We start from the raw sequence: 22,814 nt of genomic DNA, 5'->3' as shown, positions 1-22,814 counted from the left end.
TCACCAATTAAAAGGGGATGTCACCAATTAAAAGGGGATGTCACCAATTAAAAGGGGATGTCACCAATTAAAAGGGGATGTCACCAATTAAAAGGGGATGTCACCAATTAAAAGGGGATGTCACCAATTAAAAGGGGATGTCCTGGACCATTGTCTACAGTTAGCAAAATCTTAAGTGGTATGCCTTCTTCTAAGCAGTACTTCTCCAATTCACTGGCATAGCAATGGAGAAGGGCATCCTGAAACAGCATTTGTGTCACCCAGGACTTTTTATTGTTCCTGTAATAAACCAGTAAGCTGCGTTTGTTATTGAAATTCTCGGGGTTTTCACTATGCCAAATAAGAAATGGCTTTAACTTGAAGCCAGCAACATTGCTTTATAACAACACTGTCATTCTGACTTTAAAAGCCTTAAAGTCTGGCATTGACTGGACCTCTTTATCGATGAAATTCCTTTCAGACATTCTCTTCCAGAATAAGGATTTCTGAACTCTTTTATAGCCTTATGGGACCATGGATGACAGACATAAATGCAGTTGGACTTTGCCCAAATGGACAATACCCTGTATTAACAATTGGAGATGGTTATTCTCCTTCACTGTTTGGTGCAAATGTTACTTCGCATTTATCAGACCATTCATGAATGATGTCAATATCTTTGTTTTGGATTTCACAGCACAGTAAAGTGAAAAAGAATTTTTGTATCTTTTGGAACACAACAAATGTAACATCACTATTTTAAAAAGAGCAAGACTAAAGGCAGGTATGTATAGGCCAGTTAGCTTCATGACTGGTGTCACGAACCTGGACTGGAGAGAAATTGTTCCATGAGATAGCTTCAGTATGTGTTCAAGAAAGGCAGATCATGTTTAACAAATTTAATGGAGTTTTTTTTGAGGAATAACAAGTGCAATGGAACTGATGGATGTGGCTCACTTGGATTTTCAGAAGGCATTCTATAAGGTGCTGCACAAAAGACTAAGATAAGGATGCACAGTTCAGATTTCAGATTTATTGTCAGAGTACGTACATGACATCACATGCAACCCTGAAATTTTGTTGTGTGTGGAAGAGGCGTGGCCTGGACATGTGGCCTCTCCATCTAAAACTCATTTGGAAGTCACATTATGTCTCAGTATGTGGTGTGCTTTTTGTTGCACTCAAAGTTATAAAGTTACAGTTTGCAGGTGGAGTGTCAGTTAACATTGGGTTCTGGCCACTGGTCAGCGCACACCTTGCCATTAACTGGTTCAAATCACCTAGTGTCTTTGTATTTAGCACCAGCACAGAGAACATTCGCTCTCTTTGCCTTGTGATGATGACCCCAGACACTGCTCCATGCCAGGTTGCAACTGTAGACATTGCTTGGAAGGGTTGTGGTTAAGGTGCACATTGTACTAAAGCTGAGCCTTGGTATTGCTATAGCTCAAATTGCTATAGATAAATACTGGTAGTAGAGCTGCTGCTTGCAAATGATCAGGGGTCCAAGAGCATGTGTATAACCCAGCGTGTACAGTGATACCAGATCCACCCCTCTACTGATCAGAGGTTCGAGAATGTGCTTATATCCTTGCAGGTACTGCGGTACCAGATCCACCTCCTCTCATTCAGGGGTCCGGGAGAGTGTGTATAATCCCCGCTTATTGTGTGCTAATGTCTGCATTGCCTGTGTGAATTCATAATTGTGTATTGTTTAATATTCTCCCCTGTTTGTTTTTGTTACAAATTTTCCCATTCTCTTTATTAAATATGCGCGTGTTTTATTCCTGTTACCATTTTTCCCATGCTTTCTTATAAATTGTGCACATATGTTCCCACGCTCTTATTAATTGTTATGTTAATAAAGTTATGTTTGATTGCAAATCCTTATGTCCAAACTTGTCTTTCTTTGAACCCACCAAACTTGACACTTTCTCAACAAAACAACATACAACCCTGAAATTCTTTTTTTCCTGCGGGCATGGCAAAATTACCACTTATTGGCAGTGCAAAAAAAAAACTGACTTAACATGCACATGTAGACAAATAAGGAAATTAAACAAACTGCAATACAGAGAAATAAAATAAATGAAGTAAGGGTCCTTAAATACATCCCTGAATGAGTTTGTTGTTGAGGTTTCTGATAGAGCGGTAGCAGCTGTTCCTAAACCTGGTGATGCGAGTCTTGTGCACCTATACCTCTTTCCTGATGGTAGCAGTGAGAACCGAGCGTGTGCTGGGTGATAGAAGACAGAGAGTTGGGATAAATAGATGGCAATCAATGGGTAGTAGAGAAATGCAGGGATTAGTACCGAGCCCAGAACTGTTGGCAACATGCATATGTGGTTTGTGGGAGAGGACTGAGTGTAATGCATCAAAGTACCATATGTTAATGACACAAAATTGAGTTGTAAAGCAAGTTGTGCAGAGGATGATTAAGTCTGCAGAGAGATGTAAACAGGTTAAGGCAGATGGAGTGCACTTTTGGTAACTGTGTAGTCATACACTTGGGAAGGAAAAATGGAAAATCTTTCTATCAGTGAAAAATTGCAGCATGAAGTAAAACATGAAAATCTGTAGATACCATATATAATGTAAAAACACAATGCTGGAGAAACTCACCAGGTCAACCTTGTCCATTATATAGCAAAGGTAAAAATACATATAACCAATGTTTCGAGCTTCAGCTCTTTAAAAAGGCATGATAAAAATGTCAGCAGGCCCCCAAATAAAAGGGGGGGGGGGGTGGGGACATGTGGTCAGAAAGCAAGAGATAAAAGGTGGAAAAGGGAGAAGGGTCAGCAGCAAGCAAGAGGAGCAGGATGACTGGATGAATAGGGAGGGAAGGGGGCAGAAAGGAGAGCTAGAAGAGGAAAGGAGGGTAGAGGAGAACTGATTAGTTGAAACCAGAAAAGTCAATGTTAATGCCATCTGACTGGAGAATTCCCAGATGGAAAGTCAGGTGTTGTTCCTCCCATTTAAAAGGGTGATTTTGGTGGGATAGTACATAAAGCCACGGACAGACCTGTGAGAATTGGAGTGTAACACAGAACTGAAATGGTTGGCTACTGGGCAGTCTCTGTCACTGGTGTGGAAGGAGCGAAGGTGCTCAGCGAAGCAATGTCCCTATCTGCGCCCAGTCTCTCTGATGTAGAGAAGGTCACAAAGGGAGCAGTAAATCAACTCTGTAGATACACGTGAAGTATTTGCTTCACTTGAAAGGCGTGTTTGGGGCCCTGAACTATGATGAAGGAAGTGATGTGGGCACATGTGGCACTTCCTTTGGCCACAGGGAAAAGTGCTGGGGGGGTGTGCAATTGATGAGGAGGGATGTGTGCACGAGGGAGTCATTGAGGGAGCAGTAGCCTGGGATGATGCTCATTGGAATTTGGAAAGATGAGAGGAGATTTTGTGGCAACCTATAAAATTCTGAAAGGACTAGAATATAAGATAGAAGCAGGAGGTTGTTTCCACTGACAGGTGAGATTTGAACTAGGGGTCATAGCTTCAAGGTACATGGGAATGAAGTTAAGACAGGGATAAGTAAGAACTGCTCTGGGGGGAAAAAAAACCCTTTTATCATGGGAATAGAATTAAGACAGATAAGGAGGAACCACTTTGGTAATCAAGTACAGCATGTGTTATAAATTGGTGGCACAAAATGTTCATTATTTTTCATTTCATCAAATTCTGTTTGCTTGTATCTAGTAAAAGGTCAATGACAGCAACTCATTGAGGGCTGGTTTGTCATTTTAATCAGTTTGAGGGTTCGACAGCATTTATTGTATTGAGTGGTTTAATCCCTTTTGCTGAATAAGTGATTCAGTTTTATTTTAGGATTCCTACCGACTGCGTATTGTGGATAGTTAGTTTTTTTTATGAATTGGGTAGCATTTATAAATAAGTTTAATTTGAATGTGAAGATATTCTCAACAGATGTCATACACCTCTAACAAATGGATTTGTTAGGAATTTTTAAAAACAATTTATTTGTGCCTTAAAATACTATAATTCATTAAATCTTATCCCAGTTTTAAAGATAATTCAAGTTTAAATTTGTCACATGAATGAAGATACAATGATAAAACTTGTTTTGCAAGCAGGCCAAAGGGCATCTAACACAAGTAAGACACGGTGTAAGAGTTACAGAGAGAGATTTGTTGGTATGGAGTAAAGCTATCATAATTTTACTATTTTGAAGTTCATTCAGGAACACTGAAAACAATGCAAAAGAAACGGTTTTTGAATCTGGTGATTCATTATCTCCTACTTGTGAATTTTTTTCCCTGCTGGGGTGGGGTGAGTCTTTTAATTTTTTGGCTATTTTTTTCCAAGGCAACAGAAGTTATAAATGGAGTTGATGGAAGGAAATAGTGTTTCTGTGATGGCCTGAGCCGCATTCATGACTTTTTTCTTGCAGTCTTGGGCAGAGTAGTTGCTGTACTATGTAGTGATGTGCCCTGATAGGATGCCCTTGTTGGTGCACCTGTAAAAGTCATGAAGGGGTGCCTTCTGAAGAAGTAGAGCCTTCGGTGTGCTTTCTTGACCATTGGATTAACATGGGTGGATCAGGACAAGTAACTGGAGTTGTTTACCCCAATAAACTTACAGCAGCCTACTATTTCCACCTCAGCACCACTGATACAGACTGAAGTCAGAAAATTAGCTCCTTTTTGAGAGATGGAAAATGAGAAAAATTTAGCCAGCATAAAAAAAAATCTTGGTTTCGTTAGGAAGCAGATTTTCAGATTGTTGAAGACACAGTAAGGTTTGGGCACGTTAAAACTTGTTTTCTAATAATCAACCTGCTCCATTTTTGAGTTGAAAACAAGGTTTTTTTCCTTTACAGAATTACTGATCATTTGAGTAAACAAACTTCACTTGCCCTTCTGAAGTATGCTGTTACCCTCCAGTTTCTAGCTTTTGTTTCTATTGGTATTAAACAAAGAACCATTGGAAACGTTGACATGAACTGTTTTCAAATGGTCCAAAAAATGAGATACCTTACCAAGAATCCATTTAAAAACTATTAGATTAATTTAACTGCACACATTCTACTTTATATGTAGGACAACAAAGCCCTCCTCACTATTGAGTACATTCACAGGGAACACTGCTGTCAGAGGGCAGTGGCAATCATTAAAGACCCACACCACCTAGCACACGCTCTGTTCTCGCTGCTATTAGGAAAGAGGTGTAGGTGCCACAAGACTCACTACAAAGTTCAGGAACAGCTGCTACCCCTCCACCATCAGACTCCTCAACAACAAACTCAATCAGAGACTCATTTAAGGACTTGTGCACTTTATTGATTTTCCTTTGTTCTCTCTGTATTGCACAGTCAGTTTGTGAACAATAAGCTGAGTACAGTTTATTTTTGCACTACCAGTTAGTGGTAATACTGCCATGCCCGTAGGAAAAAGGAATCTCAGGGTTGTATGTGATGTCATGTATCTACATGTGAAATCTAAATTATTCTTTTTCAACCTTTAATGTATTTCTTGTTAGCAGTTTTTATAGTCAATAATATTTTATTTACACATTTCTCAATATTTTTAAGCATTCTAATGTATAACTCATACACATTTCCACATTTTCATTAATGCTCAATTTTTGTCCAGTTGTGTGTTTTCTTTTGACAGCTGCTTTCTATGATGGTGGGACATGACAATCTAACTAACTTTAACCTTCAGTCTTTTTTTTAGTTGAAATACAATCATGTTACTAGTCACTGGTGAGAATGTTTCAATTCTGATGATGGGTATAGGATTGACCACCATAGACTTGGGCTGAAAATTAAGGAGTTGACTACTGTTCTTCACCCTATACCACTGGTGATGTCATGATCATTCAAGATAAATTTCTGATGCATGAATGGTTCAATAGGAATTGAAAAATGCCAAGCTCATCCCTGTCCATTTAGGCGCAGCCCTGACTATTTTACTCAACAAATTTACTTTTTACTTTTCCCTTTATTCATCATATTCTCATTATTTTGAGGTTCATGAAATCTTTGAGTTGAATGGATAGTCGGATGATGCATTTAATGCTTACACAATATATAAGTATGATTAATGTAACAACAAATAAATGATGATAATGTACATCCTAGTTAAGTTTGTAGTACACAAGACATATCACTGTTAATTAAAAACGTTTATTTATTATGAGGATATAATATGCAGGCCTACAGGAAAAAAAGGTAAAATGGAACTCACAGAATTGGACTACAGCAAATTGGTGAAGACATAGTTGACTGAGCTTCTTCTAAACTGTAATCATTCTATGATTTTATATAGTTTATAACTGCAGTTACATTGCAATTTTCTTTGCAAATTCCTCATGGTCTGGGCCAGGTCCCTGTATTACAGTAATACTGAGAACAGACATACCATATTTACTCAGGGGACCTGCATGTTAATTCCATGACTGATACGACTAAAACCATTGAACTTGTCACTGTAACAGTGTTGTCCCTGTCATCTTGATATGCTGAAAATGATTGTCAAAAATGATCTGAGAAAGGGAATGGTGTCACCAATAAATCAATTAACTTCACACCAATTAACTTCACACCCAGAACAACCACTGACACCCCTCAACAAAATTACTTCACTGATATCTCAACTCCAGCCCATCACATCAAAAGAGTGATGACTTTGAGTGATTAAATTGTATCAGAAGGTCATGGCTACAATTTTTTTTTCTGATTAAAAACAAAATCATCTTGCAGTAAGTTAGGAATCGTATGTGAATTGAAGCATTTCCACAGGAGTATTGCTAATATTCATTGATTCACCAACATTGATATAAGATTTGTTTGAAGGTGCGGTGCTACTAAATACCACACATTTAATGTAGGCCACTCCATAACATAGGTGTCTAGTGGGCGGATTTCAGGTTTTCAGATTTATTGTCAGAGTACATACAACGCTGAGATTCTTTTTTTCGTGCGGGCGCAGTAGAATTGCCACTAATTGATAGTGCAAAAAAAAAACTACACAGCATAAACATATAAACAAGCAAATAACTGTAAACAGATAATGAATGTAAACAAACTGTGCAATACAGAGAGAACCAAAAGAAAATCAATAAAGTGCACAGGTAAGAGTCCTTAAATGAGTCTCTGATTCAGTTTGTTGTTGAGGAGTCTGATGGTGGAGGGGTAGCAGCTGTTCCTGAACCTGGTGGTGCAAGTCTTGTGGCACCTCTACCTCTTTCCTGATAGTAGCAGTGAGAACAGAGCGTGTGCTAGGTGGTGTAGGTCTTTGATGATTGCTGATGCTCTCCGATGGCATCGTTCCCTGTAGATATACTCAATGGTGGAGAGGGTTTTGCCTGTGTTGGCTGTGTCCACTACCTTTTAGAGGGCTTTAGGCGGAGGGGTATTGGTGTTTCCATACCAGATTGTGATGCAGCCATTCAGCACACTTTCCATCACATCTCTGTAGAAATTTGCCACTACCAAACCTCTGCAAACTCCTGAGGAAGTAGAGGTGCTGACATGCCCTGGCAAGGCATGACAGGCACCCAGTACTTTGTGTTTTTTTTTCAAAAGTAACCCTGACCTACCCTAAACTTGCCTCCATTCACTTTATGCAGCTGTCCTTTGGTATTTGCTACTGTCAGCCTGGGAATAAAGATACTTGTGTCTACCCTAACTATACCTCTCATAATCTTACATACCTTTATTGTCACCTCTCCTTTGCTCTTTAAAAAAAAGTCAGAACCCTCTTAACCTTGCATCATAAGATACATTCTTGAATGCTATTATTGTGGAGAAAACTATGGAAGCTATTTCTTAAAATGAGGTAGTCCCAGTTAAGTCTGTTTTCTTTCATTGCATCTGATTTGGCACCAAGACAGAATTTTATGCATTAAAGAAAGGTACAATCCAATCTTTAGTTTTTAGTTGTTTTGGTCAATCCTAGTTAATTTCCATTAATCTCATTTGTTTAATTGAAGCAATGTAGCAACAATTGCAACAATTGCAACAATGTTACCTCATGCCAGATGAGATATCTTTTCTTCTCATTATAATTACAATTATGAACTTAACATAACATAACAATTACAGCACGGAAACAGGCCATTAGGCCCTTCTAGTCCGCACCGAACCAAACACCCCTTTCTAGTCCCACCTCCCTGCACAATGCCCATAACCCTCCATTTTCTTCTCATCCATATACCTGTCCAACCTTTTCTTAAATAATACAATTGACTCCGCCGCCACTATTTCTCCTGGAAGCTCATTCCACACGGCTACCACTCTCTGAGTAAAGAAGTTCCCCCTCATGTTACCTCTAAACCTCTGCCCCTTAATTCTTAACTCATGTCCTCTTGTTTTAATCTTTCCTCCTCTTAACGGAAATAGTCTATCCACATCCACTCTGTCTATCCCTTTCATAATCTTAAATACTTCTATCAAATCCCCTCTCAACCTTCTACGCTCCAAAGAATAAAGACCTAATCTGTCCAATCTCTCCGTATACTCTATACTCTTCTTGTGCTTTATTTTGCAGTTTCAGTTTTCTACCTCCTTTTTCTTATTTGCCCTAACCTTCAATTTTTTAAAAATATGTTGATGTTATTGAAAATAGCATTTCATCTGCAAGATGATTTGATGTAAGCATTTAGTCACTCTTCCATACCTTCTTTTCTAGATGCTGAATTATTTTAGCATTATACAGTAGTGAAAGGGTTTTGTTGAGGAAGTATGATCTGGATGTGTGTTGTTGGTATAAAGATGGTTTTGAGAGAGCAAGAAGGGGATAGTGGAATATCAAAACAGCGTTGGAGATCCTAAAATCTGGAAGTCTTATGATGAGATGATGAAGCATCAGAAATACTAATATTGCCATGTTGGATGAGTGAGCAGAGTTGGGTCAACAGAAGATCAGCAATGTTTACACTTTGAATTGAGGGAATGGGTTTTAGAACAGTGAGAAAGAACTGGGAGGGACATAAAGGCTTTTAAAGTGGAGATTGCACATCCAAAAATTCACTCCTTTTCCTTGTCCTTAAAATCTACAAAGGGGAGTACATTTTTGAAGTGTCTTCTACAAATGGCTATTGATACTGGAACATGTTGTTAATTTTAAATCTGAGGTAGATTTTTATCAGCCAAAAGTATCAGGAGACATGGATAAAAATAGATATACGAGCTGAATTTAAATTGGACAAAATGGCATTGAGTGTTATTATTTCCTTGAGCTAAATGAAATATTCTTGTACTTGAGTTACTATTTTTCAATGTTGTCAGTTTTAAAATTATTTTGTATATCTTTGAATGTCAATATGAGCTTGTCATGCACTTAATTACAATGGAAAGATGGTGCATAATTTTTGCTTGCTACAAAAGAAATAAAAGTAATAAATTGCCACAAATGACGTAACAGAAAAAGAGAAAATAAATATCCTGTATCAAAGGATGGATAAATAAATATTCAATTGACTGTTGAGGGAAAAAACCCCTCAAATCTGGAAGTGCTTCACTTCAGGCTTCTGTACCTCGTATAGTTGCACATCTTGTCATTCAGTGACAGCAACATCATCATTTGCAGAGCCTTTTGATGAAAAATTAAAGATAAGCTATAAAAATACCGTATATGCCAAACCATATCTGAAGATGGGTGTTCTCTGTGTCCTCTAAGTCATTCCACCCATACAAGACTGCACTGGAATACACTGTTGCCTGGATAGCTGCAGCAAAACAGCCGAAAAGGAAGTTGACACTTTGCTTAAAGCACATGACACTTTGCTTAAAGCACACTCCTTGACTATAGTCCTTTTATCATTATAACATCCATTCTGTTCACTACTTGGTTATGATGCTTGAAGTGTGTCCTATTTAGTATATTTCACCTTGGGCTTCTTTGACATCATTAAAAAAAATCTTCAATCTCAAGTACCTTACAGTTTGAATGTGTAATAACTAGTCTTGCTCACGTTGATGTTGGCTATTAAAGAGCAATGGAGATTGTATCCCCTTTGGAGATGCAAGAGAGTGCCGATGCTGAAATCTGGTGCAGCAGTTTGTAAAGAGGCACAATATTTAGTGGAAGGGAAAAATAGTTATTGAAAAAAGGAGGGATGGTAGAGGGAGACAACACAATCTAAAACTGGACAGTAAGCATTTTCTAGAAATTATCTTCTTGTAATAATGTCCTTAACAAAGCTGGTGAAAATTTGCACAATCCACAGCTTTCAGGCTATTGGAACAATCCCCTCCCATACATTGCTTGGATTGTTGGCTTGCAAATAGAAAACCACACAAAATTGCTACAGAAACTTAGCATGTCCCACAGCATTCATAAAAGGCAGGGATAACTTGCCAACATTTCTAGCCTGATCACCCCATCAGCCTCCATAGCCAACAAATCTCCGCAGTTTCTGCCTCCTACAACGTGATCCCACCACCTTTCAGCTCTGCATTTACAGATCAACCTCCTCCCCTGATCAATTCTCAGCTTTTCTCTCTTGCTCTCCTATCTATGTCCAGTCTCTTGGCTATTGGTATGTGCACTTCCCCCTATCCCTTCTTTCGTCTATCTTTTATTCAGGTGCCTACCTGCTTTTCACCCATGTATGGTGAAGTGCTCAGTCCCTCTTATGGAAGTATGCTGAGTTTCTGCAGCAATTTTGTGTACTGTAGTTTCTAATGTGATAGCATCTGCAGACTTTTTTGTTTCACTTGAGAATAGATGATGTTTTCTTCCCACTCAGAATTTGATCTGAACCCATACAACTTGAGTAAAATTCAAAGCTCAGATAACAGCACATTGACTTGGGCATTGATATTGTCAAAGACTTTTGGGATAATTCCAGACAAGATGGAACCATAATTGTTACTTTGTGGTTAGTCTTAAATGAACACTTGTCAACCAGTGGTATGATTACACTATTTACTTAGGTTATAGCAAAGTTCATTGTCTTGGCATTAATGACTCCTTTTTGTATTTCTTTTTATCTCAGTCTATTTTTAAAGGTTAATTTCAGTCCTGTTGGTTCATGAAAACATTCATTTTTGTATGTGTGAAGGTCAAAAGAATGACGTGTAGTGCAGGGAGGCTGGACACAGACTAGTATATCGTTTTGTTGTGCAGCCTCAGCAAGGACTTTTGATTGACCAACTATTTTAATTCCACACACCACAACCATGGTGACACCATTGCTTCATGTACTGCCAAATCGAGGCCACCTGCAAATTGGAGGAACCACACCTTGATTTCCATCTCATCAGTCATAACCAGTCAGCATCAATATTGACTTCTCCAATTTCTGTTAAAATACTCCCCTTGTCTCTTTTTCTCCCAACCCCTCTTCCAGATCCTGACCCACTTCCCTTCTTTCTCCTCGAATTATCCTGTGCTCTTTTCTCCCCAATCACTTTGGAGCTTCTTTTTCTGTTAGCTTATGCTTCTCTGCCTTCCTCCCACCTCTTCTCTCCTCCCCCCACCTTTTTCATTTACCTGTTTTTTCTAAATTTCCAACAAAGGGCTCAGGCCTGAAATGTTGATAGCCTTTTACTTCCTGAGTTTGGAGTGAAACACTGAAGTCTGCAGATGCTGTGATTGTAGTAAAAACAAAAGGCGTTTTCACACCAAAGGGGGCCCTACTTTGACCTGGAGAAATTCAGAACCTCTCAGGCCTTTCACACCGTGGTTCAAATTCCTAGGAATTTGCCCTCCCTGGCAATTTAGGGGGAGTCCCGACCCCCAACTGATGATGAGTTACACACTCACAGGAGTAAGCTCCCCCCTCCCCATTGGTCAATTGCTTGCCCGATCCCTTTCTCTCCCCCCCCCCCCCCAGCATTTGCAGATTTTATTGTTTAACTGTAGTGTAGGGAACTTGCCTCTTCAAAGTTTGGTTTCCTTGATATGTTTGTTCTTGATAATAGACTGGCCTCACCCACAAACTTAATCAGATGCTAAATAATTTGATCTTTGAATGTGTAATGATTACAAAGTTAGCAGAGTAACTGGTGAATAAGTTCAGGAACCTGGTACCACTCCATTTGACTTACTGAGGTGTTCACGAACAACAGCTGACAAATTAAAGTGCCTTTAAGAAACATTGTAACTTCCCTTTCTGTGTGAAACTGCTGGGATATTTCAGGACATAGCTGGCCATTGATGTAATGGGTGTTAGTTTTGCATATTGAGAGTGTGGATATATTTGCTTTTGTTTTCCAGAATTCTTATGGAGCACTTCCTGAACTCTGAGGAATTCTTGGTGTGATTCTTTGCATTCTTTCCAGGACCTTGTTGATTTTTGATTAAATTCATTTCCAAGACTATAAACTTGGAGCTTAATTGTCCACCCTAAGAAGCTGATGGCATTTGCTATTTTGCCATGTGTAATCCATATTGTTACTTGTAATAATCTTAAGGAAGCATCAGTTGCCAGTTAAGTTGCATCTTAAGCAGTATAGTCATTGATCGTAGTTTTCTTACATTAAAAAAAAATGAATTGTTCTTAGATTGAATGGCAATGCTATAAATTTGTAGTAAATTTTATTGCTTAAAAGCCCACAATAAAGATTCCTCAAATCTTCAATGATGTGAACTTTAACTGGGGAGGAGATCAAGGTGAGTCTAGAGAAAGTTATAAGTTAAAAGCTAAGGCCACCTTCTTTCCCCTTATTCATAAGGGTAATCAAGAGCTATATTATTCTTGTACAAAACATATTGCATTGGATAATATCTTTATTACCAAACACTAAATCCTTTTGATCCAAGGGACTGCATTGTCTGAACCTTTAGCTTTATAAATGTATGTAATTATATTTTTGCAGGTGATTTATGCTTTAAATACCAAAAACGATGAACATGAGGCTGCTATCGAGACACTCAAGGAGGCCTACGAGGAGGAAATACAACAAATCTTCAATGAAACAAAAGAGAAAATTCTTCACTATGAGGGTAAAATCAATGAGGAAGTAGAGCTACGGAAGAAAATTCAGACTTTAGAAGAATCTCTGGAACAACATGAGCAGATGAAACAACAAGCACTTGCAGAATTTGAGGCCTATAGGCAGCAGGTTGAAGATGCACATCTTGTTTTAGAGACTAACCAAATTCAAGGTGTTGTGACTATGACTAAAAATATTCAAGAAATTAAGGATAGTTTTGAAGAAAAGTTGCAACAATTTATGAAATTAGAGTCTCAGTTCGATCTGGATAAACAAGAAACTCTAGAAGAACTTCGTGCAGCTCACAAACTCGAAATACAGAATCTTTTGAGGTCTCATCAGAGTCGACAGCAAACATCAGATAAACAACAGGAAAAATTGGAGCAAATGCTCAGATCTGAACTGCTTTCTATGAAAAATAAAAGTGAAGAACTTGCACTTGAAAAGCACAAATTAATGGAAGAACATGAAGCAAAATTGACTAAAACTCAGGCATTTTATGAACGTGAAATTGAAGCTTTAAAAAAATCTCAGCAGGCATCTGAAAATGTGCTTTGTAAACAGAGGGAGTCACAATTAAAGATGGAGTTTCATATGCAAGAGACTGGTTTGAAAACGGTACTTGAGAAACTGCAGGCAGAATTGCAGATTGCTCAGGAGGATGGCAATCAGCTGAGGAAAAAATGTGAACAGCTTCATGGAGCATTAAACAAAGCAGAAGACCATGTACAAGTAAGAAATAATGCAAATGATTAGAAATTTAATGATCTGAAATCATTGCTGTAAAGCATTTATTGCCCAGATTTTCAAAACTACATTAAACATATATTAGAAATGTTACATTAGAAAATTATCTTCTATTGGAGATTAAAATTTGTTTTGTCTTCTGATCTGTGGGATGAAATAGTTTCTGTAATAAATCTCGAGGTTCTGTCATGACTGTTCATTCAAATTTATCTTGTCAAGTGCATCAAGCCAATAAAGTGAATGTTGTTGAACAGTAGTGATAAACATGTTTTTAAGAAAAAAAATCTTTCAATGGCTGCAAACCATTTCTACTTGAGCTTGTTTCCTTGAGTGGGTAATGAACATCTCCATTTGTCACCTACTTTAATGGTATCAATGGGCTGGAATTGAGATGAATTTTTAACCATTAAGAAAACTCTCCCAATCATCCCAATAAGTTAATAGCTTGATCAATTTAGATGTTACACAGTATTGCTAGATGGAATAGTATGCACAACAGTTAGTACTGATGCTCAGCAGCCACAGGAAATTGGGATTATTTCTGTCTTTTTGCTGTCTTTGTACATGATGCATTTTCTCCTTGTGATCATGTGACACTTGCTCCACTTTCCTCCCACATCACAAAGACACTTTGATAGAATAATTGGCTACTGTAAATTGCCACTTAAAAGTGGTAAAAGGATCAAGCTGAAGAGCATCAGAGAGAGAGAGGAAATTGCAGGCATATAGAGGGATATGGAGAAGGAGACTGTGGGATTGCACTGCTGGGAGTTGGCAGAGATGCCATAGACTGTCATAGCCTCCTCCTGTATTGCAGTAAGTAGACATTAAGGTTCATATATCAGTAGTTTCAGTTTTTTTTCCATGTTCCATCTGCAACAATTTGCACTGGCCTGATGCCATGTGACCAGGGATTCTGAAATTTGACAGGACTTGATTTTTAAACTCAACATTGAGCCAGAGAGGTAATAAAATGCATTTTGGCCACTGTTTTCCCTTGACATGCTGAGAGATTGACAGTGGGAAGCAGGAAGCTATTGCTAATTCCAGAACACTGAAGATGTGTACATTGATGATGGTAATTTCATGTGATTGTCATTATGTAACTGTTAAAATTTGCCTTGCTTTATCATTTTTTGTAATATTTAGTTCTGAACAGAGCCCAATTATAGCAATTGATTTATTTAACTAAAAATACACATATTCTTTCAGATGCTTCAGGGACAGCTGAAGGAGGATCAACAGAAAGCAGATAATACTCAGATAAAACAAAATCAGTTAGAAAATGAACTGATTGCTTATAAAGATCATATTCAACAGCAATCTACAGAATTGTTACTTAAATCAAGTAGGTCTGCCTTTGTTTAACTCTGTTTATTAGACTAAACAAAATGGTGGATAAATTCTAAATGCATGCAGTTTGGATGATGCAATTGGAAAGAGACGATGCTGAATGAAACCTAGTTCAACATTAAGCAAAAATTAGGAATATTGAAATCAGATGAATGACAGTCTTCTCAATTATTGCTTCACTTCTATCTTTATTGCCATTAACACCTCGGTAAGATCTTTCTTCTTTCTTATTAAGTCTGTTCCTTATGGTCAAGACAACAATTTATATTCTGACATCCAGAAAGTACAAACATGAGAATACAAGAATTAGAAACTGGAGTAAACCACCCAGTCTCTTGAGCCAGGCCTGCCAATCATCAAAGTTATGACTAATCCTCTGTGAGTTGCTCCAGTTTTACAGTATCTACATATTTGTTGTTTTTCATAGAGTGCTGGAGGCCCTGAACGGATCGGGGAACATCCATTGAAAGCACTAAATGGTCAATGTTTTAGGCCAAGAACCCTCCAGCAATAGCAAGAACTGGGTGGTTGCTTGAATAAGGGGTGGGTGGAGGGGAAGAGACAGGCTGGAGGTGAAATGTGAACACAGCTGGAAGAAGGAAGAAAAGAAAGGAGCTGTGTGATAGGTAAAAGGGTCAGAGAGCTGAGACAGGTGGGCTCTGAGAAGAGGAAGGAAGGGAAGGAGGTGGTTGGCTGGAGGAAGAAAGGTGTAGGCGATAGGCAGATTTGGAGCGTAGGGAAGGGGAAGTAGAACTGCTAAGATAGAATACAAGGCACAGTTCCTCAAATTTGTGTTGTGCCCTCAACTTGGCAGGACAGTAGGCTATGGACAGACATGTCAGTGTGAGAATGGGAAAGGGAATTGAAGTGGATGGCCACTAGTGGATCCTTGGTGTTGCAGCAGACAGAATGGAGGTGCTCAATGAAGCAATTTTCCCCCAATCTGCATCCACTCTCCAAATTAGAGGAGGCCTCACTAGGAGCAGTGTTTTCAGTGTCCTGGATACTTCATTGTAATTCTAATGTCGGGTTCAATGACTGCAGTCTGACATGAAATGCAGCCAGTATGCTTTCTTGTCATTCTGCTAACATGCTTTCTGGAAACCCCAATAATTTATTAATATTTAGTTGTCTTTTCCTAACTCTTAATGACATTAGCCATTTCCATGAATTGCGATTTCAGATCCACAGTTTCCCAACTTAACCTCTAAAAGACCATTCCAGATCCAACCATTGATTCTCTGTTGTCAAATAACTTGTCTAATATCCAATGTTAGCTGAACTGAGCTGTCTGTCTGCAATACAATTATTGGTAATATCACAGGAGTCTTTTACACCCCACAAAAATTTGCTTTCAGCACCAAATTTATTTCCTTCACCAACTGTCGTCTCGGATTGTTTGCAATTCCAGCAATTTATTTAGCCCTTAACTGAGATTGAAATCATGTAAACTACCATAATTCCACACACGATTATTGCTGGTCACTTCTCTAACTCAGTCACTTTGAAGATGAACACATTCAATCACACCTTTTATCTCCAGATTCAGCAATCCCAGTGATTGCCTGGCATACTTCCTAATTTCAGACTCAATGTCATTCAATTTGCCCAAAACTCAACTATTGGTTCATGTATAAAATACTTTGTTCCAGTTTAAAATACTCATCTTTATTTTCATAGCCTCACACATCCTAATTTGTAACTTCCAATGAAGGTACAATTTCTTTGTTTTGTTCTTCCTATTCTAACAAATGATGGATCCCAATTTATTTATTTTCATTGGTTCTTTGAGATCTGTAAGTTTCATCCTCTGCAATGTCCTTCCTAATAAACTCTCCCTCTCCAACTCGATCCCCTAGTGACAGGTATTTCATACTTTCATCCATGAGAGAAAATCTTGGGTTCAAGTCCCTTTCCAAATGAGTACAAAAATCTAGATTAAAATTTCAGAATGTTGCTGAAAGAACCCAGCACTGTTGAAAGTAGATAGTTTTAATGAAGTTTTAAACTGGTGTACTATTGGAAATGGATGTATTTCAGAGAAATATAGTGGAATCTTTATAGACTTCTGACCAATGAATAGCCATCAACCAACATCACAAGAACAAATTATGTTTGCTGTTTATGAAAATTGCAACACTTTTTGTACATAGACCGCCTCATTTCAGGGCTCCTTAATATTTGGGACATAGCAATGGTATAAAGTTGTTTAGTACTTTGTTGCATTACCCTTGCATGCAATGACTGCTTGAAGTCTGTGATTCACAGAAATCACCATGTGCTGAGTATCTTATCTGGTAATAGCCTCTATTACCTCTTCACCTCCTTGTTTTGGGGGTTTGTCCTCTTAAGTTTCCTCTTCAGCATATAGAAGGCATGCTCAATTGGATTTAAATTGGGTGACTGACTTGGCCATTCAATATTTTTCCAGTTTGTAGCTTTGGAAAACCCCTTTTGTGGCTTTAGTAGTATGTTTGGGATTTTGCCTTGCTGTAGGGTGAAGAGCTATCCAATGAGTTTGGAGGCATTTGCTCAAACCTGAGCAAATGTGATGTTTCTGTAAACCTCAGAATTCATTTTTCTACTGCTATCAGCAGTTACATCATTTGTTACGAGCCCAAAGGACCCCAAAACCCAGCAGCAATAGACATTCACCAAGCCAAGTGGTTTTTAAAACAAAAATTATTTTTAATCAACTTCAAACATGAAAATAGAATCAAACTTTAACTTAATTCTATTCTTATACTATACTCTAACCCAAAGTACCCCTTCTAATTCTAAGCGCACGTGTATATAATGTGTGTGTAAATTCAAGAAAAGTTCTTCGGTTCACAGTTCAATCTCACTTCTCCTTCTTCCAAGTTCTCTGGTTGCAGGCAATCACCATACTGTGCACAGAATTTAACATGTATAAAGTTCACCAGGCTTAGTGCTTGAAAGGTAAATGTTTACCACTCATGAAGGTTCTTGTAGGGTTTGCAGAGAGATATTTGTTGCTCCAGGATTTCCACAACTGAGGTACCACCACCTCAGGGTCTTGCTGATGAAACTTGCCTCATCAGGATCTTCTAGATGTTAACCTCTTTCTTCAAGCTACTACAGAGTTCCATGCCTTCCTCTATTTCAAAAGAAACATCAGATAGATAGCACTTCCAGCCATCTGCTGCTCTGGAACTTGCTTTCATCAGTTTCAAACAGTTTTCCCTGGATTGCACTTTTCAGTTACTTGTCAGTGTCCTACACACTGACTGACTGAGCTGTTAACTCAACTCTCTCTTTTCCAACTGAAACTTCAAAGAGAGCATGTGACTCATGCCTTGCAAACCCCCCACCTTCTCCAGCAAACAACAGGAGTTCTTTCTTTTGCTTCATCTGTTGTTATCTTAGGTAAACAATCCAGAATTGACCTTTCTGTGAACACAATGCAGAAAGGATACTGATAAATGGAATGACTCCAGCAAGACAATGGTTAAGCATTTTATGATGTCAGTTCAATTAACACCTACTTGTGAAAAGTGCTTACATTCTCCAGAGATCCTGAAATGTGAATACTTTTGATCTTGGGCAGTTCCTTTACACCTCCACACTTTGCTCTCGCCATCACTCTGATATAGGTTGCTCTTGGTTTCATCTGACAACAAGATCCTTTTCCAGAATTCTGCAAGCTCTTTTAAATACTTCTTGGCAAACTGTAATCTGGCCACCCTGTTTCTCTGGTGAATTAGTGGTTTGCATCTCGCACTGTACCCTCTGTATTTCTATTTTATGAAGTCTTCTATGGACAGTGGTCATTGACACATCCAAACCATGAAAAGTGTTTCTGATCTGTCGGGCAGGCTTTTAGGATTTTTCTTCATCATGATGAGAATTCTTCTGTCTTCAACAGCGGGGGTCTTCCTTGGCCTACCAGTCCCTTTGCTATTACTGAGCTCACCAGTACACTCTTTTTAATTATGTTCCAAACAATCTATTTTGGTAATCCTAAGGATTGTGTGATGTCTCTTACTGTTTTTAGTCTTGTTTTTCAGCCTCATAATGGCTTCTTTGACCTTCATTGGCGCATCTCTGGTCCTCATGTTGAAAAATGGCAACAACAGGTGATCAAAAGCTTAGAAGCAATCCTATTTCTCTTATACCTGCACTATTGAAGCAATTAAACATGCCTGAATAATCACAAATATCTATGAAGCCAAATGTCCCAAACATTATGGTGCCCTGAAATGGGGGAACTATGTACAAAAAGTGCTGTAATTTCTACATGGTCAAACCAAAATGTATGCAAATAACCTTGAATAAAATCTGGATGCTCACTTTAATCACTTGAATTGTTTGATAACAAATTTAAAACTGTGGAGCATATGGGCAAATAAAGGAAAAAAGTGTCTTTGTCCCAAACATTATGGAGGGCACTGCCTATGTTGCCCATCATGTCTGTCTATGCTAATCTCTCCTGTAAACTCAAGCTCTCCACCAAGGTTAAATCCATGTGAATCTTTACTGTGTCCCTTCCTATGGCACCCTTCTTAGAGCTAGATGACCAAATATCGTACATAATATTCTAAATGTGGCCATAATAATGTCTTATACAGCCACAACATGATGTTCCTACACGTGTACTCATTGACTTGACTGAGAAAGACAAATGTGCTAAATGATTTCTTCACTGTCCCATTTACCTGCGTTACCTATGTACTCGTGCTCTGAGGTCTTTCTTCTCTACCACTTTCCCCAGTTCCTGACCATTTACAGTGCAAGTCCTGCCCTGTTTTGGCTCACCATAACACAACACCTTTCACTTCCAAATCAGATCAGATGATGAACAAGGGAGGATCAATTATACTGGTCAATAATTTTTTTTCCAAAAGGTTTGCTTCCTGAAAATAAAATTGTTTATGATGATAGACAACTTCAAACTGAATACAAAAATAATTTCAGATTTTCTGTATCACGAAGGAAGTTGGAAAAACATTAAATTAATTTTATTGAATTTAGCATGTCTAATCGCATAATGATGCTGGCGTATTGCATCAGTTCAACTGACCTAAAAATGTTTTGCCCCCGATTTTCATTGTGTACTCAGCAGCTATTGCCTCTCATGTCAGTGTCCAACAGTAGTCAGCCAGCATTGATGGATTCTATCCGGATGCCATGATGACTCTTTTCCATGGTCGCAGTGTCCTGATCTAATCTTTCGCCATATTAGTCACTGACTGCACCAAGATCAGCAGGGAAGAAGTCCAAGTGTGAATGTAGAAAATGAATTTTTAATGACATGTTGTACTTCTTTGTACGCTTGAAGGAGGCTTAAAATATTACAGGAAATCACAAAAAAATTAATTCTATTTTTAAAAGATACATGATATGAAAATTATAAGATGATTTTCATACTCAGCAGCCCCAAATCAACAAAATCACCCAAAGTGTTCAGGAAGGAATACCTTCATTGTTCATTGTTATGAATCCCTACAGCCCAACACTTGTCACAAGCCTTTCTGAAAAACAACCCTCCACTATCACCCTCTGTCTTCTAAAATCCAGTTTGTTAACTCTCCTGGATCCAATATGTGCTAAGCTGGACTGTGCAGGACCTTGTCAAAGTCTAAGCTAATGCTCATCTAAACAGTGTCTACTGTCCTGCTCTCATCAATCCTATTGGTTACCTCTTCAAAAAAAACTCAAATCAAATTCATAAGATATGATCTCCCACACACAAAGCTACACTCTAATCAGCCCTTACCTTTCCAAATGCAAATAAATCCTGTACCTCAGAATCCCTTTCCATAACTTCCTGCTTCTGATGCATTTCCCTGTTGCCAGTCTCAAATAATGACACAGCACCAGCTATCCACCAGATGTCCTATACCTCTTCCATATCAAAAGTTAAAAAATTCTCTTCCAAGGCACCAGAACAATTAAAACATAAAATATCAGGAATGAGCTCCTTCAGCCCACGGCGTTTGCACTAAACGTGATGCTGAAATTAAACTAAAACTGCTACTCTCAAAAGATGCACATCCCTTTGTTCCCGACATATTCAGGTCTATTTAGAGCCCTTTTAAATGCTTACACCACTCGCCACACACACCCCTTCACTTTCAATGCATGTCCTCTAGATTGTGACATTTTTCTATCCTATCTGTGCATTTCATCATTTTATAAACTATTAGCTCTCTCAGCCTCTGGTGTTCCAGACAAAACAACAATCCAGGTTTGCCAACCTCTCCTCATAACTTATTGCCTTTCATTCAAGCAATATCATGGTAAATCTTTTCTGTAATGTACTTTTTCCAAATGCCTGCACACTACTCCTGTAATAGGGTAACCAAAGTTGCATTTGCTCTAAACTTGCTTTGGCTTTGCATATATTTTTTTTTCTAATTATACATCTCAAGTTTTTCCTGCATTAAAATTAACAAATAAATGCAAATTGCAGTTTTTTTTCTGACACAAAATCCATTTTTGTTTACATAATCTTACTGAGACTTTAATCTAAGAGACAGATTTACAATTAATCAACAGCACTTTTGATCTCTATCTTTCAAATAACTTCACAGGCACATTGTAGTCATTAACAACCCTGGCAAACAATTTCCCGGCAAATAGAAATATGATAAGGACAATATAATTTGTTTTAGAATCAGAATTTATTGCCATGAGCAAGTCACAAAATTTGTTGTTTAGTGCTAGCAGCACAGTGCAAACATTCATGCATTCATTTAATGCTATTTGTTGAGAAGCAGTTATTGGCCAGAATTACTGAACACCCTCCTCCCCATCCCTTATTTCATAGATTTTGTTGCATCAAACTCAGAAAACGGATGGTGCTTTGATTTAAAGACTTGTTTCTAAATTATGGATCGAGTTCAACAGAAATGATCTAACTCAGTTGGCAATGCTACCATAGATCCAGGGATAGAAACAAATGGGATAGGTATATTAAAATATAAGAGATTGCAGATACCTGAGGAACAATTATAATAATACATTTTCCTGTTCTTAGGTCATATTGGAACCCTTCAAGCTACTCAAGTGGCCCAAGAAGCTACAATCCAAGAATTGAATTTGCAGCACTGCCAGTTAAAGGAGAAGCTATCCCATCTTGAAGAAGAAAGGAATATCTTGCAAAACAGCAAGCAGACCTTGGATGAGCAACAGAGGAAGCAACTCATTGCCATTGAGAAGGTTGTGCTTTAATATTTTGAGATGTTTAATTCTGATTTGAAAGGAATGTTAAAAGTAAAACATGAAGATCTGTAGACGCCGTGGTAGAAGTAAAAACACAATGTGGAAGAACTCAGCAGGTCCAACAGTGTCTTTTATATAACAAAGGTTAAAAAAAATGTAACCAACCAAAATGTTGGTTATGATCTCTCAAGACGGTAGAAAATGTGTGAGATCAGTTATTAAGATATTGAGGCAAACATTCAAGATGGAAAGATTTTAAACCGTTTTGAAACTCAATGGCCAGCCTATAATGTTGTCTACAAAATCCTCCACTATAACTGGCACAATTGGCAAACCTTGATCATATTCCTCTCCCAGGCCAATACTCCCTGCTTAGAGGGTCTGGGTTAACCAAGTCCAGTGAATGGACTTCATCATCTGCATGCCAGAAAGCTGACTCCTTGAAAATTAGTTTATTCAAAGTCCTGTCACAGCAAGAGAAAGAACAGAAAGAAGAGACAATTTCCAACCATTTGCTCCATCAGGCTTCACCCGCTGTAGTTGTGGCAGATCTGCAGACCCGGAATAAGATCAAACAACCTTCAAACCCATAAACTAAAGAAGATTCAAACCATCTTAAAACAGCAGGGACAGA

General features: G+C 38.2%; 1 protein-coding gene across 6 annotated transcripts in view; it reads left to right on the top strand.

Moving 5' to 3' along the window:
• fam184ab (family with sequence similarity 184 member Ab) overlaps positions 1–22,814 on the top strand; it is a 176,267-nt gene that overhangs the window by 36,432 nt on the left and 117,021 nt on the right. For all 6 annotated transcript variants that reach the window (XR_011340594.1, XM_069886853.1, XM_069886849.1 and 3 more), the window contains exons 2-4: positions 12,779–13,627; positions 14,855–14,990; positions 21,996–22,177. Coding sequence is in view for 5 of the 6 variants with exons in the window: in XM_069886853.1 (XP_069742954.1) it covers positions 12,779–13,627; positions 14,855–14,990; positions 21,996–22,177 (1,167 nt within the window). In the remaining variant the exon portion in view is untranslated. The remainder of the gene's footprint in view (positions 1–12,778; positions 13,628–14,854; positions 14,991–21,995; positions 22,178–22,814) is intronic.

The sequence above is a fragment of the Narcine bancroftii genome, chromosome 6, assembly GCF_036971445.1.
Source record: "Narcine bancroftii isolate sNarBan1 chromosome 6, sNarBan1.hap1, whole genome shotgun sequence".
In the NCBI taxonomy this organism is placed as follows: domain Eukaryota; kingdom Metazoa; phylum Chordata; class Chondrichthyes; order Torpediniformes; family Narcinidae; genus Narcine; species Narcine bancroftii.
This window is presented reverse-complemented; position numbering and strand designations above follow the sequence as displayed.